The 14130-nt window shown below is 38.0% G+C and overlaps 1 protein-coding gene across 1 annotated transcript in view; it reads left to right on the forward strand.

Annotated features, from left to right (window-relative positions):
- Nucleotides 1-281: 281 nt before the first annotated feature.
- The window catches only part of ALG13 (ALG13 UDP-N-acetylglucosaminyltransferase subunit), a 62896-nt gene continuing 49047 nt past the window's right edge, over nt 282-14130 (forward strand). The window contains 3 exon segments of the mRNA XM_047843397.1: nt 282-424; nt 973-1031; nt 2443-2581. Of these exon segments, the coding sequence (XP_047699353.1) occupies nt 2511-2581 (71 nt within the window). The 5' untranslated portion in view covers nt 282-424; nt 973-1031; nt 2443-2510.

Genomic DNA, 14130 nt, shown 5'->3' on the forward strand with positions numbered 1-14130 from the left:
CCGCCCCGCGCATGCCTGGCCCCGCCCCCGCGCACGCCTGGCCCCGCCCCGCGCACGCCTGGCCCCTCCTTCGGCTCCCCCTCTCCTCAGCGTCCTCCACCTCCTCTTTCTCCTTCCCCGCCGGCTTCTCGCCCGCTCCTCCCCGTCGGTTCTCCGGCTCCTCCTTTCTCTGGCTTTAGCCTGCCGACTCTCCGCCTCCGCCTCTCTTTCCTCCGGCTTCGCCCCTCCTTCCCGCTGCTCCGCCTCTCTGAGTTGGTGTTCCTTGGGCTCGGACTAGCTAGCCTGCCGTTGCTTCTCTGGCCCACGCCGGGTCGCGTGGTAGGCACCGCGCGCCTCGCGAGCGCTGCCGGGTCCGGTCCGGTCCGCCTCGATCCGGCTGGACCCGCTCGGCGCGCCGTTCCCGCCCTGACCCCGCCGCTCTCGGGTGAGCCCGCGTCTTGCCTTCTCCGCGGGCTTCCTCGCGGCCGGCGTCCTCCGGTGGCGTTGCGGCGGCTCCCCCGGCCTGGGGGTTCGCGCAGCTTCGGCCGCGAGGCGGATCGCAGGCGTTTCTTTGCCTCCCCGCTAGTTCTGGACGCCTTTCTTGGGGTCTCTGCTTGCTCTTTTGCTCATGGCGTGGCCGGTCCTCTCAGGGCTCGGTGAGCTGGGTCGCTTAGATTTTCCCGCTAGGGCTTGTGAGGAACCTTCCCGGGGTCCGGTGAGGGGCGAAGCGTCGTTTTGGGAAAGCGAAACCGGCCGCGGGGTAGAATGTTTTGCGGTCCGCGCGTCCCGGTCTGAACACCGACTTTCAGGGGGTGGTGGTGTTTTTTTTTTTTTCCTCCTTAACATTAGCCTCTTTAAAAATCCCGCCTCCCCCCCCCCCCTTTTTCAGATAATCAAGAGCCTTGGCTACGACCGACTCGTTCTCCAGATAGGTAGAGGGAAGGTGGTACCCGAACCATTCCGTACTGAGTCCTTTGCTCTGGATGTTTACAGGTACAAGGATTCATTGAAAGAAGATCTTGAGAAAGCAGATCTTGTTATTAGTCACGCAGGTAAAGTGCCTTAGAATCCGGCGATTTGGGTTTTGGTAGTGAGAACAGAGAGTTGACTTTTTGTGAGGTAAACCCAAATCACTGCAGTACCTCACTGTAGTCGTGGTGGGTAGATTATTTCTTCAAATGTACCTATTGACATTATCGGAAAGAATTTATTGCGTCCGGGTGATAGAAGGATAGGAAACGAATTCCGTAGCGCAACTTTACCGTAAGAAACCCAAAACACGAGCCAAATGATTTACCCCCAACGTCCTGTGTAACGAGCGAGCGGTCAAACTTGAGATCAGTATTTGGGCTTAGATCTGCAGGAATGTTCAGCCAGCTTATTGGTTGGCTTGGCCCTGGAGAAATTGGCTTTGAAAGATTTTTTTTTTTTTAACGTTTTAAGTGTGAGCGTGAAACGAATGTAGTCGATCTTCTTTAACCCACATACTGTGTAAATCATGGCCTGCTCTTCAAAGAACCTGATCTAGTTAGACTACCGGTACTTTCAGAAGAACGGCTTTTGGGGAGCATTGCAATTTCGATTGCAGGATAAGTGAGGAAGTTTTTTGGCTCTTACGAGGCCTAATGTGAAGAGAGAAGACTTCTTAGAAACAGGCCTTACTAACACATGGGTGGTATAGGATAATAGTAAACCGCTCTTGGTGCTGGTCTCTGTGCTTTGTGTATATAAGCTGTAGAATTCTCCCAAACATACAAACTAAGTACTATTCCCATTTTACAGATGAAGAAGTAGAGGCACAGAGATTAACTGTAATTTGTCTAGTCCATAAGTAAGTCTGGTATTAGTCTAGTCTATCTTCTACCCTAAAGTAGTTACCCAGAAAAGTTTTGTCTAGCTAACAGTCTCTTCGCTCCCGTTGAAAACCTCTAAACTATTTTAGGTATCAGAGTGGAATTGACCCAAGTATTGTACATATGCACATGCATGGAGATTTATTCTTGATGTGTCGGGGATGGTACCTCACAGGCAGTCTCCTAAGGGTGGTCAAAGTTTTTCTTTTTGGTGCCTTTCACTGTTGAAGACTTGCTTTTTCCACTTGGTGTTTGAGTAGAAGTGAGTAGAAGTGTGGTACAGTTTCATGAACAGTGTGTTGAACCTGAATCTTACTTGGATTCGAGACATGCCCAGGACATACTAATAGAGGGCAAGTGGCAAAACTCTGAATCGTAGATCGTGATATTGTTGGCAGTGATAAAAGATGTATTTTTCAAGTTCAGGTTATAACATACTATAAAAGCAACTGATAATTACATTTTTGTTATTTTGAGCGTGTGATTGAACCGCGTGGTTTGTAGTTCTGCCAGCTAAGTTTTCATCTTCAGTTCTAACTAACGCTTGGTGTGGAGCACCTTACTTAACTTTTTTTTTAAAAAAAATAACAATTTTGATTAATTTTTGTAGGTGCAGGAAGCTGTTTGGAGACTCTGGAAAACAGAAAGCCCCTTGTGGTGGTTATAAACGAAAAGTTGATGAACAATCATCAGCTGGAATTGGCAAAGCAGCTACACAAAGACGGGCATCTCTTCTACTGTACTTGCAGGTATACCAGAGACTGATAATTTGACCTCTTGCCTTAAATCCTCCCCTACTACTCTTACCCACCTACCTAACCTGTCTTTTCAACCTCTTACCTTTTCCCACTTACCAAGCATGCTTTGATTTCTCTCACCTGTAAAACCCTTATTTGTTTGTCTTCCACTGTGAGCGTGATCTCTGTGTTCTATTTCTTTCCGTATCTGTGCCTGTTCCATTGCATGTGAATGTGTGTGTGTGCATGTATGTAAGTTCATCTGGGTGCACAAGTCTCTGGGAATATAATTTTTGAGTTCGTTAGATTTTCATCATTCAAGGAAGGCGTTTGCATATTTTATAATTAAGGTTTTGCTTTTAGTAAATCCACTGGAATCCCTAAGTGAAATTGATTCATCCGTTAATAAAATTATACCTAATATGTCACAGGCATTACTTTTAAGTGCTGTGGATACAGTGGTAAATGGGAGATGAAGCCCCTGCTCTCATGGTACTTATGTTCTAGTACTGGGAGATAGTAAACAGTTCATAAATAAGTGATCAAGATAATTTCACATGGTGAAATGTGTTATGAAGAGAATTAGGCAAGCTGATATGATAACGGGAGTGAAGATTAATTAGAATAGTCAGGGAAGGCATGGATGGGTATCTGACATTTGAGCCAAGACCTGAATAACAAGAGGTAGTACGAAGCTCTAGAGGAAGAAAGAACAGCAGCAGTTCCAAAGGCCCTAAGTTAGGAATAAGCAGGGTGTTTTGTTGTGTTTGAGGAATGGAGGGGAAGGTTATTAAGTGTAGCAGCAGTACGGTGAGCAAGGAAGAAGATAGTATGAGACTGGGTGGGGAGAGCTCATGTAAGAGTACTGATTTTATTCTATGTGTAGTGAGAAGCCATTGAGGTATTTTAAGCCAGAGGAATTACTATGGTAAGGAGTATTATTTTCTAGAAGTATATTAAAATTCAACAAGAAATGATCAACATCACAGTAGAAGGACGAAGAAAATTGCTGATTTGTTTTCTAGTAATTCTTCTTGAGACACTAGAAGCTTGCCAAAGGGTCAGGTCAGTAATACCCAATTATTTGACTTTAAAAGCTATTCTAATTTGAAGTTTTTTGATGTTTTGAGAAGTAAAGACTTTATAGAAGTATTACAAAATAATGTATTTTTTATGTTATAATAAGTTGAAGTTTAAAGTGAAAAACCTTAGAAGAAACTGGCTAGAACGTAAGCATTTCTTTTGACTTCACTGCGTCTGTCTTTTACGCACTCAGTAAATTCTGGTTCATTAAATATTTATTGAGCACCTACTATGTTCCAGGCATTATTCTAGGTACTTGGCATACACTGGTGAACAAAACAGATGATACTTGTTCTCATTGAAAGGAGACAGTTTCATTGATTGTTTCAGGAATAGTTATTGGTGTCCTAATCCATACATGATGGAGGAGAGGGAACATCAGGGTGGCTGTGTAACCTAGAAGTCATTATTAAAAGTATTCAGAGTTGGGAGAAGCTAGATAATAAAAATCATGTAGGTTTCAGATAATGGGCATGGCTTTCCTTGGGTAGTTGAGATTGTTAGGGGTTGACCTCATTTTTTAGAGAATAAATTCTTCCTAACTGGTTTATGCAAGTCAATTTTTCCAAACGCTTTTGATAAGTATTTTTATTCTAGATGTTAAATCAGCTTTGATTTTTTTAAAAAAAATTTTAATGTTTATTTATTTTTGAGAGCGGGAGGGGGGTTGGGCAGAGAGAGAGGGAGACACAGAATCCAAAGCAGGCTCCAGGCTCCAGGCTCCAGGCTCCAGGCTCCAGGCTCCAGGCTCCAGGCTCCAGGCTCCAGGCTCCAGGCTCCAGGCTCCGAGCTGTCAGCACAGAGCCTGATGCGGTGCTCGAACTCACAAACTGCAATATCATGACCTGAGCCAAAGTTGGATGCTTAACCGACTGAGCCACCTAGGCACCCCAAATCAGCTTTGGTTTTTATGTCCATACATTTGTATATTTTTTTAGTTTTTAAATCTTATTTTTGAGAGAGACAGCATGAGTAGGGGAGGGGCAGAGAGAGAGGGAGACAGAATCTCAAGCAGGCTCCAGGCTCTGAGCCGACAGCATAGAGCCTTATGTGGGGCTCGAACTGACGGACAGTGAGATCATGACCTGAGCCGAAGTCGGAGGCTTAAAACCGATTGAGCCACTGAGGCGTCCCTGATTTTTATGTCTGTACATTTAAAAGGAGAAAGCATTGATTTCAGAAACCTATCTGTATTCCTTAAGCTGAAAAGGAAGCTGTACAGGTCTCCAATTTGGTAATTTCTTACAGTTTTATAAGTCTTTTTTCTATATTTCCAGGAAGTCACAGACATGAATACTGTAAAAATCAATAATTGGTTGTATTTTCATTTTAGGTGTATTATTCCCTGAATCTAGGCTGGGTGGTTGTATGTCTGTTCTAATTTAAGTGGCTGCTTTAATTAAATTTCTGAAGTAGTACGTTTATGTCATGGTTTGGAATCTATTTCCAACATGCATGGTGATTGTACATTGCTTGATTATATATGGATTTATGATAGTAAATTACTGGAAAAAATTTTATTTTGCAATCTTCATGCATGGTTTAGTAGTCTCCCCAGCTTATTCTTGTCTGGCAGCTGTTACTTTTTTTTCCGTTTATTCTGTTTTCATAAATTAATTTTGCTTCAGTTTATATCTGGCCAATCCTGAGAATTATTCAAAAGCCATGTGACCACATCTTTTATGAAATAACATTTTTGTAATATTTCAGTTGACATGAGAAACATATCTGTTGAATTGGTATTGACAGGTAGCGTAGTGTTCCTGGTATTGCTTTTATCTTTGCATGTAGAGTTGACCCTTGAACAACACAGCTTTGAACGACATGGGTCCACTTAATACGTGGATTTTTTGCAGTCAGAACTGTAAATGCATTTTCTCTTCCTTACGATTGTCATAATAACATTTGCTCTGGTTTATGTAATTGTTAATACAGAATGTAATATGTACAAAATGTGTTAATTGACTGTGTTACCACTAAGGCTTCTGCTCAACAGTAGGCTATTAGTAGTGAAGGTTTGGGGGAGTCTCAAGTTGTACATGGATTTTGAACGGTGCAGGAGGTGGGTTTCTTCCTTTAACTCCATGTTGTTCAAGGGTCCACTAGATACCTATAGGAAAATTTTACATTAAAATTCACATACACAGTTTGAGAAGCATCACAGTATTCTTGGAAGTTAGAATCAGTCATCAAGTGGGCAGCAGATGAATTATGGCATTTTCTCCCTTGTTACCTAATATTTTTCTTCTTTTGTTTTAGCACGCTTCCTGGGCTGTTACAGTCAATGGACTTATCAACACTGAAATGTTTTCCTCCTGGCCAGCCAGAAAAATTTTCTGCATTTTTGGATAAAGTTGTTGGATTACAAAAATAAACACTAAACTCTGAACACTTTAAAAACACCCCCCAAATTCAACCTATGGAATGTGGTTAAATCAAATACAAATTTGCAGAATAATATAAATTAATAAACTTCTACATCTATAGAATGTATAGAAAATTTTATGGTGTGAATGTTAGCATTTGGGTCCAAATCCTCATCGCAATTTAGTAAATTCAGTAGATTTTTACTTAATCTTTTTATTTTAGTAAAGTATTTAGTGAGCATTTACAGGTTTTATCTTAAAATTCCCAGTTGATTTAGAATCATGAAAAAAATGAGTTAAATCTGAAAACTTTGACAAGAACTTCAAACGTAGTTATTGGTTTGGTGGTCCTAGAATAAAAAATGAAGCAGTAACCAATTTGTAAAGACATTTGAGAGTTAGCGTCTTTACCTTTATAATTTAAGGAAGAAAACTTAAAAAAAAAAAACAAAAATGAGTTCTGTGAAATATACAGTTTAATAATTATCTTAAAAAGGTGATCAAGATTAAATATCAAGTCAGTTGATCTATGGTACTTGGAGAAACTACTTTCAGTGGAGTGGATGTAGTCCCTTCTAAAATCTAAATAGGAAATGACAAAATAACCTTGTTCAGTATCAAAGCTTTATTGGTTTGAAAAGAGTAAATCAAAGGACTTAGGCCAATAGGACTTGCTGTTATTTTCTAAGGGCCCTTCTCACAGTGGTATTGAAGCATTTATTGTAACAACATAGAGCAATTTATAACTCAGTGTACTTATAAGTTTTACAAGCGAATATATGATCTGATGTATATAATGGGCTAAATACATGGCTTTTAGGTTCATGTAGCTCAAGATCGATACATTATGAAATTCTGATGGGAGTAAGTAGTCTTGAGTCCTGTAAAATAAACTGGATTATCTGTAAGTGTTCATAGTTTTCTGGGAGAAGTTTTAGATCTACTTCATAAAAACAGCATACGCTATAAAGACATACTTTCTATAACGTTATTACAATATATTGACTGTTCTAAACATTTTACTTGGGATGCTCTACTTAATGTTTTTGTAGATTTCCTGATTGTTTTACTTAGGCTAATATTAAAATAAATTCTTAATAATAGTAGAAGGTGGTGGCTGAGAAATACTCTGGGTAGCAGGAGGAAGCCAACTTGGATTAAAATTTTGCTGAGAATCTAAAAAGTGAGTAATAATCTACATCTGCATAGTTGAGAATTCACAGCACCATAATAGTTATATATTGATATACTGATATTACAGGAATAATAATTATATATTGATCTTATACTAATATCACAGGAGAGGCCCTTTTCAAATACACGGTGAGGATTTGACTTTCTGGGCTCTTTTATAAATGTGCTTCTCTAATTTGAGAAAAATTATGGCTTAAAATGTATTTTGATCACTGAGTCTGGCTATTTTATGTCACGAACCATAGAGAATTCTAAACAAAGGGTCTACTCAAACATCAGACAACTGTAAAGTAATATGGCACTCCAAAGCCTCTGTTTTCTTTCCCACAAGAATATATAACTCAGATTCCATTATTTCATTTAGCAGAGGCTTAACCCTATGGTGTTATTTGTGTGTAGTGATCTCCCTTGACTGTATACCTTTGTGAAATTTAATATCCATTGTTCGGCTTAAAAATCAAAAGGTATCTCAGAGTCATTTTGATTTGACAGGAATTCTTGAAGTCATCTAGTCCAATCCCATCATTTCTCAGATGAGGAAGGCCAGAGGTTACAACTTGTCTAAAATAACAGCCTCTGACGGAGCTGCCGCTAGAAGCAGCTCTTTGACTCCTGGTCTTGCGCTCTGCCATAAGAATATATGTTGTAAGCTGTTTGATTCTTTATAGTTGTTTGCCTAGTGTTTAGTTACTTTAATCCCTTCCAAGGAGAGTTTTGTTCATTTATTAGAAGTTTATTTTAGTAGGAATTTCACACTTAATTGCGTTTCTCTTTGGGGTATAATCTTACCTTGGACTTAGAAAACTGATTTCTGAGTTTGGAATGTAGCAAACTACCATGGGTAGGATTGATACCAGATTGAATGAAGACTTTAAGACAAAGAATTGTAGGTTCTTGGAGTTGGAATAGAATATTAAGCATACGTACTACAAACTTTTTATAGATGAGGGAAGAGGCTTCAGATAAATTAATTGCCCGTTTACCTATTATTGGTCCTTATGAAAAAATTAATGATAATCAAGATTCTATTTGGAATGTTTGCTTTGAAATTCGTTTCGTTTCATTACCTGGCGAGCTTCAGGTTCTTGAAATCAGTGGAAAAGTGGAATGTCATTTTATATTTAATAGTTTTCTGTTAATGGTATTTAGATTTCTAGAGTAACAGTTTTCCGTTAGAGATACTTAGATTTCTAGGGATGGGGAAGCAAAAGAAAGTTCAGTATTTTGAGAAACTCGTATCATGGATAGGTTCAGAAGTAGACAAGTAATGGTAGAAAGTTGCTGTTGTTAGATGAAAAGTGATGTGAGGTTATAGGACGACCCTGGGAAGTAAGGAGTATTGATGGCTGCTTATGATTTGGGAGGAAAGACAGCTGGAAGGATTTGGTGGTGGGTAAGACAGCACAACTGATGAACTTGATCTGAGATTCTGGAACATTTAAAGGTATAGTTGACTCTAGAACAATGTGGGCATTAGTGCAAGACCCTTGTGCAGTTGGAAATTTACATGTAAATAATTTTGAGTCCCAAAAGACTTGACTAATAGCCTACTGTTGACTGGATGCCTTACTGATAACATAAATCATCGATTAACCCATGTTTTGTATATTATGTGTATTACGTACTATATTATTAATGTGAAGTAAGCTAGAGATAAAATGTAAAGAAAATTAAGGAAACTACATTTACCATACTGTACTGTATTGGAGAAATCTGAGTATAGGTAGACCTGCACAGTTCAAATCCATGTTGTTCCAGGGTCAGCTAGTCATCTGAAAATACTGTCAAGTGTGTGATTTTAGACACTTTGGAACACTACTTTGCTTTCAAAGGTAAATCATGTAGATAAAAAGCATAGTATGAAAGTGTGTACCACCACTTTGATAGTTTGAGGAAGAGTTTTCCAAGACTAAAGAAAGTCAAAAATGACTTGTTAGGTATTTTTCGTGGCCCTTCTTTATGGTATAAGCACTAATCTCATTTGTTCAAAGTATAAAATTTTTGGAGATGACCCAAAATCTGCAAACAGTCTTAAGAAATGAGATGTATGGGCAGGCCTTTTGAAACTGATTTGGCAGAAACATTTGGAATGGGTCGTCCAGATAGTTGTGTGGTAATCTGTTTTCTGCTGTATAATTAATACTGTATTTTTTGTGGGGGCGTGGGGAAAGAAATAATAATAGTTAACCCCTGTTGCGTGATTAGTATGTATCAGGTACTATTTTAAGCCGTTTACAGATACAAACAAGGTCACTTAATCTTTACAATGACTCTCTGAAATAGTTACTCTCCCATTTTGGGAATGAGGAACTGAGCTCAGGATAACGCAGAAAGGAAGTTTTATGCCACTGAAGTGTCTGATGGACCTGGGAATTTTAATTAGAATGGTGATTTCCATTGTATTTCCATCATTTATGGTGAGAGAGTAGAATGTTTGAAGTCACAGGATTGTTCTAAGGAATTTTGATTGTATGATAACCACAGGTATATAACCTTTTTTAGTTTTTACATCATTATTTAAAAGCATACTGATGTGGAGAAATTCTCCCAGGTGATTGCAAGTTACTGGCTCTTTTGTTTTCTCTAAATACTTGTTTTAGGTTCTATTTTTGGTCCTTTTCTCTTTGTATGTTTTTGGTATTTTCATCACTCCCAGAGCTACTATTGATGTTCCTATTTATATCCCCCCAACTCTGATTTGGGCTCCTGAATGGTACTTCCAGTTGCCTGTAGGTCTGTTAATTCTCTAAGCACAGTAAGCTTCATGTGTCCCAAACTAAAATTCTATTCCTTTCATCCTTCTGAGATCTTTGCCCATATTGATGGTGTTACCATTTAGTACTCCAGGCTTATTATCTCCAACCCTTTATATCTGATTGATCACTAGGTTCTCTTGCTTAGCTTTACTTCCTAAATAGCTCGAGCCCATTTATTTATTGGCTCGTTTAGTATTTTAACATAAATGCATGATAAGAATCTTTTTGCACTCAAGATGTGACTCCTGCTCTGGAGGAACTCTTCAACAGTCTAGTTGAGGAGGAAGTGTCTTACTTATTCTCAAATCCTTGCCTGAAGCACAGGCTTTCCATGAATGATAAATGCCCTTTCTCTCATGGTCTTGATTAGGAAACACTGTAATCTTGTACACATTCATTTCGTACAGTCTATCTAGGATGTCTGGTTCATAAGAAAGATGTGGTCATCACATTGTATGAAGTTTGTAGGATCAGATATTTACAGGAATGGCATCTAAAACAGTAGTGCTGATCTGTGTAATATTCTAATGGTATTTAAGGATCTGTCATAATGGTACCAATTGGGAATTTTTGGTAAAGGGTGATGTTAAAAATCAAGAGGTTTATTAAAAGAAGTAGCTATGGTGTGTTCCAGTAAAAGATTACTTTGAGATTTAGGACAACTACCAAACATTTAATTCCTTGTTAAATGGTTAACTCTTTACATGATTATTGTAGCACAGTCTTTATATTGAATAGTTCTTTAAATTCTCACAATTTTTGTAGGTGGCCAGACAGCAGGTGAGCAAACCTAGCTTGCTTCAAATAGAAATGAAGAATATATGCTTATTGACTTTGATCTTGAGTCTTGAAAAATATTTCTGGGTCTTTTAGACCATTAAATACCACCTATTTTGGTATTTCTCTCCTAGCTCTTTATTGTGTTTATGAATTTTTACTACATCCTAGCCAAAATTGTTTTGATTGATGTGATCATTTACAACTATTGCTTTTTTTTCTACTGACACTTATACACATCTTGCCATGAATTTCAGGGAGTTCTTACAGGTACCTTGAAGGTTCCAGGTTAAGAATCCCCAGACTGAGGCCAACTTCTGTATTTTCATTTGTTGTTCATTAGTGTTCTGGTGATAACTACCAGACTCCTTTTTAATGGAGCCCTCTGATTAAATACAGTAAACTTAATAATTCCCAGTTTTATGACATATCAGTTATAAACTTATCAAGTTTAACACCTACCAAACACATTTCGAAACTACTTTTAATATTCTGTTAACTCTGCATAACCCATAATGTCTTGTGTAGCACTGTTTCTAATTGGTAAAAGGAACTAAATGGATTTTTTCATTTGTAGTAATTATTTTAGGATCTGCTAGATTAGGCTATTTGGTGAAGCAATACAGTATTATTGTACCTTATTTACTGTTACGTGTGCTTTTAACATTTGTTTGTTGAACTCTGATAGTCACTGTTGGAATGATGTGTGTGTGAGACCCTATACTGCATCATTTTACTGTTCATTTCTCCTTCTTACAGAACTTATTGGTTGTTTCTCTATTTCCAGTGTGAAGTGGGTGGATAATACACTCCCCAAATTTAGGAGTGAAAAACATTCTTAAGTCCTGGGCCTAAGTAATTTTCTGGATCTCAATTTTCCCATTTGTGAATTCGTAAAACTAACTTCCTTCATAGGTGATTTATAAGACCTAAAACCAATTGTGTGGCATGTTTGAAAATAAAAAATGTCATTGAAATAATACATTTTCTCGGTTAGAGTTTTTGTTTTAAGAAGTAGGAATGGACTTAGATTTCCTTGAAATTCACAGTATATACTCGTAAGTGATACAGAAAGCAAAGTCCTCACTGAATTTCATCTTTGGATTCTAGTCCGTCTCTTCATAGAGTTCTAGTTAGAGAATAAAAGATTATTTAGAGATTTAAGTAAGTGCATCAAAACAAGTGTGTTCTGGTCTTTATTCTCCATGTTGGTAGACTGTTAAGACACTGTAAGGAACTTAAAGTCAAAAAACAACCCTTAGTATTTCTGTGCCAGTATAACACTTTTTTTAAGCAAAGTATTACTTTCCTTTTTTTTCTAATCCGTTATTAGAGTGCTTTAGATGCAAGTGGGGAAGAGACAGAAAAAGCAAGTGGCTCTCGGTAATGTTTCTTCTGTTTTGCATACCTGAACAAGGATCACTGCTCTGGGAAATCAATTCTTTATGGTCTCTTTTCTTAACGTTTGAAGAAGAGGTTGAGTAAGGTCATGTGGCCACATTTTGTTTTGGAACCATTGTGTTCCCTTTCCTCCTAAATCCTGCTTTGCTAATTTTGTTTAAATGTCCACTATGGAAAGAAGTGACAGGTTCTAGTTTCAGGGTGCTGTTAAAAATGCTTACCATTAATATTTTTCAGTAATGAAAAACCTCAGAGGTTCTGTAGAGTTGAGCTATTTCCCTTAATTGGCCCTGTGTTATCATGGTACTAAAAATGTGAAATGATTTAGCACTAAGTGTTTTTTTTTAATACTTATTGCCTCTCAGCAGCTTCTTTCCCAAGTTACATACATGTGATTGTCATTTTTATTTTTTCCAGTTTTAGATAATTGACAGAACATCGTAGAGGTTTAAGGTGTACGACATAATGATTGAATACATGCATATATTGCAAAATGATTACCGCAGTAAGTTTAGCTAAAGCCATCATCACGTATAGTTATAAATTTTGTTGCCTTTAAAAATCTCGGTCAGTTTATTTCATTTGGTGAGGTAAGATTTATTCATTTTTATGTGGGCCAACCACATAATTTGCCAGGATAATAGGTTAATCCCCGTATAGGCTGTTTTTATGGTTAATGTTGATCACAAAGTTGACCATTTAAAGGGAGGGCAAATCTGTTCTCCACCATTGAGTCACCTATAGCCAACAGTTTCTTAGACCTGAAAAAGAGCTTAGGCATCACGCAGCCCATCTTCATTTTATAGATGAGGAAACTGACTAGAAAGTGGCATAACCAAGTTCATAATACTCCGTTCATGGAACCATGTTGCCTCTCAGTAACTAAAACAAACTCTGAAGCATCATGACATACATACATTCACAAGCGAACCATGTATGTCACAGATAACATATGCTTTAAAAATTTTTCAGGCATGTACCTCATTTAACTGGTTGAAACAGGAAAGGACTGTTACCTTAGAACTGAAACTACTAGTATTTGTATGTTTTACTACAAAGAATGTCCTTATTTGATCAGTGAAGAAACAGTTCTAGCACTTATAAGTCACATTTTCAAGTTAAATTACAATATAAAAAGCAGTAATTATAAAGTTAAAGCACATCAGTTTCTTGACAAGTCAAGTAATGTTAATTATTACAAGTTATTTTGATTTACTTCAATTTATTTTAATCTGTAACCAGAGTATATAGTACCTAATAGTTTTTAAGGCAATTATTTTTTGTTCCATTATTTTCAGAATTGAAAGAAACTTCATCAGTGTTGGGGAAAGCACCTCTGGGGAGTTATATTTGAACTTTGGCTTGATTTCCAGTAGAATCTAGGTGAAACTGTTCTGGTTCTTCTGTTTTGTTTTGTTTTGTTTTGTTTTTTTGACCAAAGAATTTCTTAGTGAATTGTTTTGTCAGGTTGCAGCTGACAGCATTCAATACTTAAGTACTTTGTGCTAAGCACTGAACATTCAGTATCTTTTTAAATTTTTTAAAAATGTTTGTTTATTCTTGAGAGAAAGAGCACAAGTGGGGGAGGGCAGAGAGTGAGAAAGACACAGAATCTGAAGTAGGCTTCAGGCTCTGAACTGTCAGCACAGAGCCTGAGGTGGGGCTCAGACTCACAAACCTTGAGATCATGACCTCAGCTGAAGTACGCGTTTAACTGATTGAGCTACCCAAGCACCCCTGAACATTCAGTATCTTCTGTGGTTATTACAGCAACCTTAGGTTTAGATCACAAATTTGTACAGCAACATTTTTCAATCTCTGTAACAATTTAATAGCAGTAGTTATTGTGCATTAAAAACTGTTGGCAACTTGAATGGTAAAGTTCCCTGCCATTCACTTTGGATCTGGCTTTTCCCAAATCTTTGGGAAGATTTTTGGAGAATCTTTGTACTTCTACAAAGTACTTTTCCCTATGGAAAAGGCC

The sequence above is a fragment of the Prionailurus viverrinus genome, chromosome X (assembly GCF_022837055.1).
Source record: "Prionailurus viverrinus isolate Anna chromosome X, UM_Priviv_1.0, whole genome shotgun sequence".
NCBI classification, from domain to species: domain Eukaryota; kingdom Metazoa; phylum Chordata; class Mammalia; order Carnivora; family Felidae; genus Prionailurus; species Prionailurus viverrinus.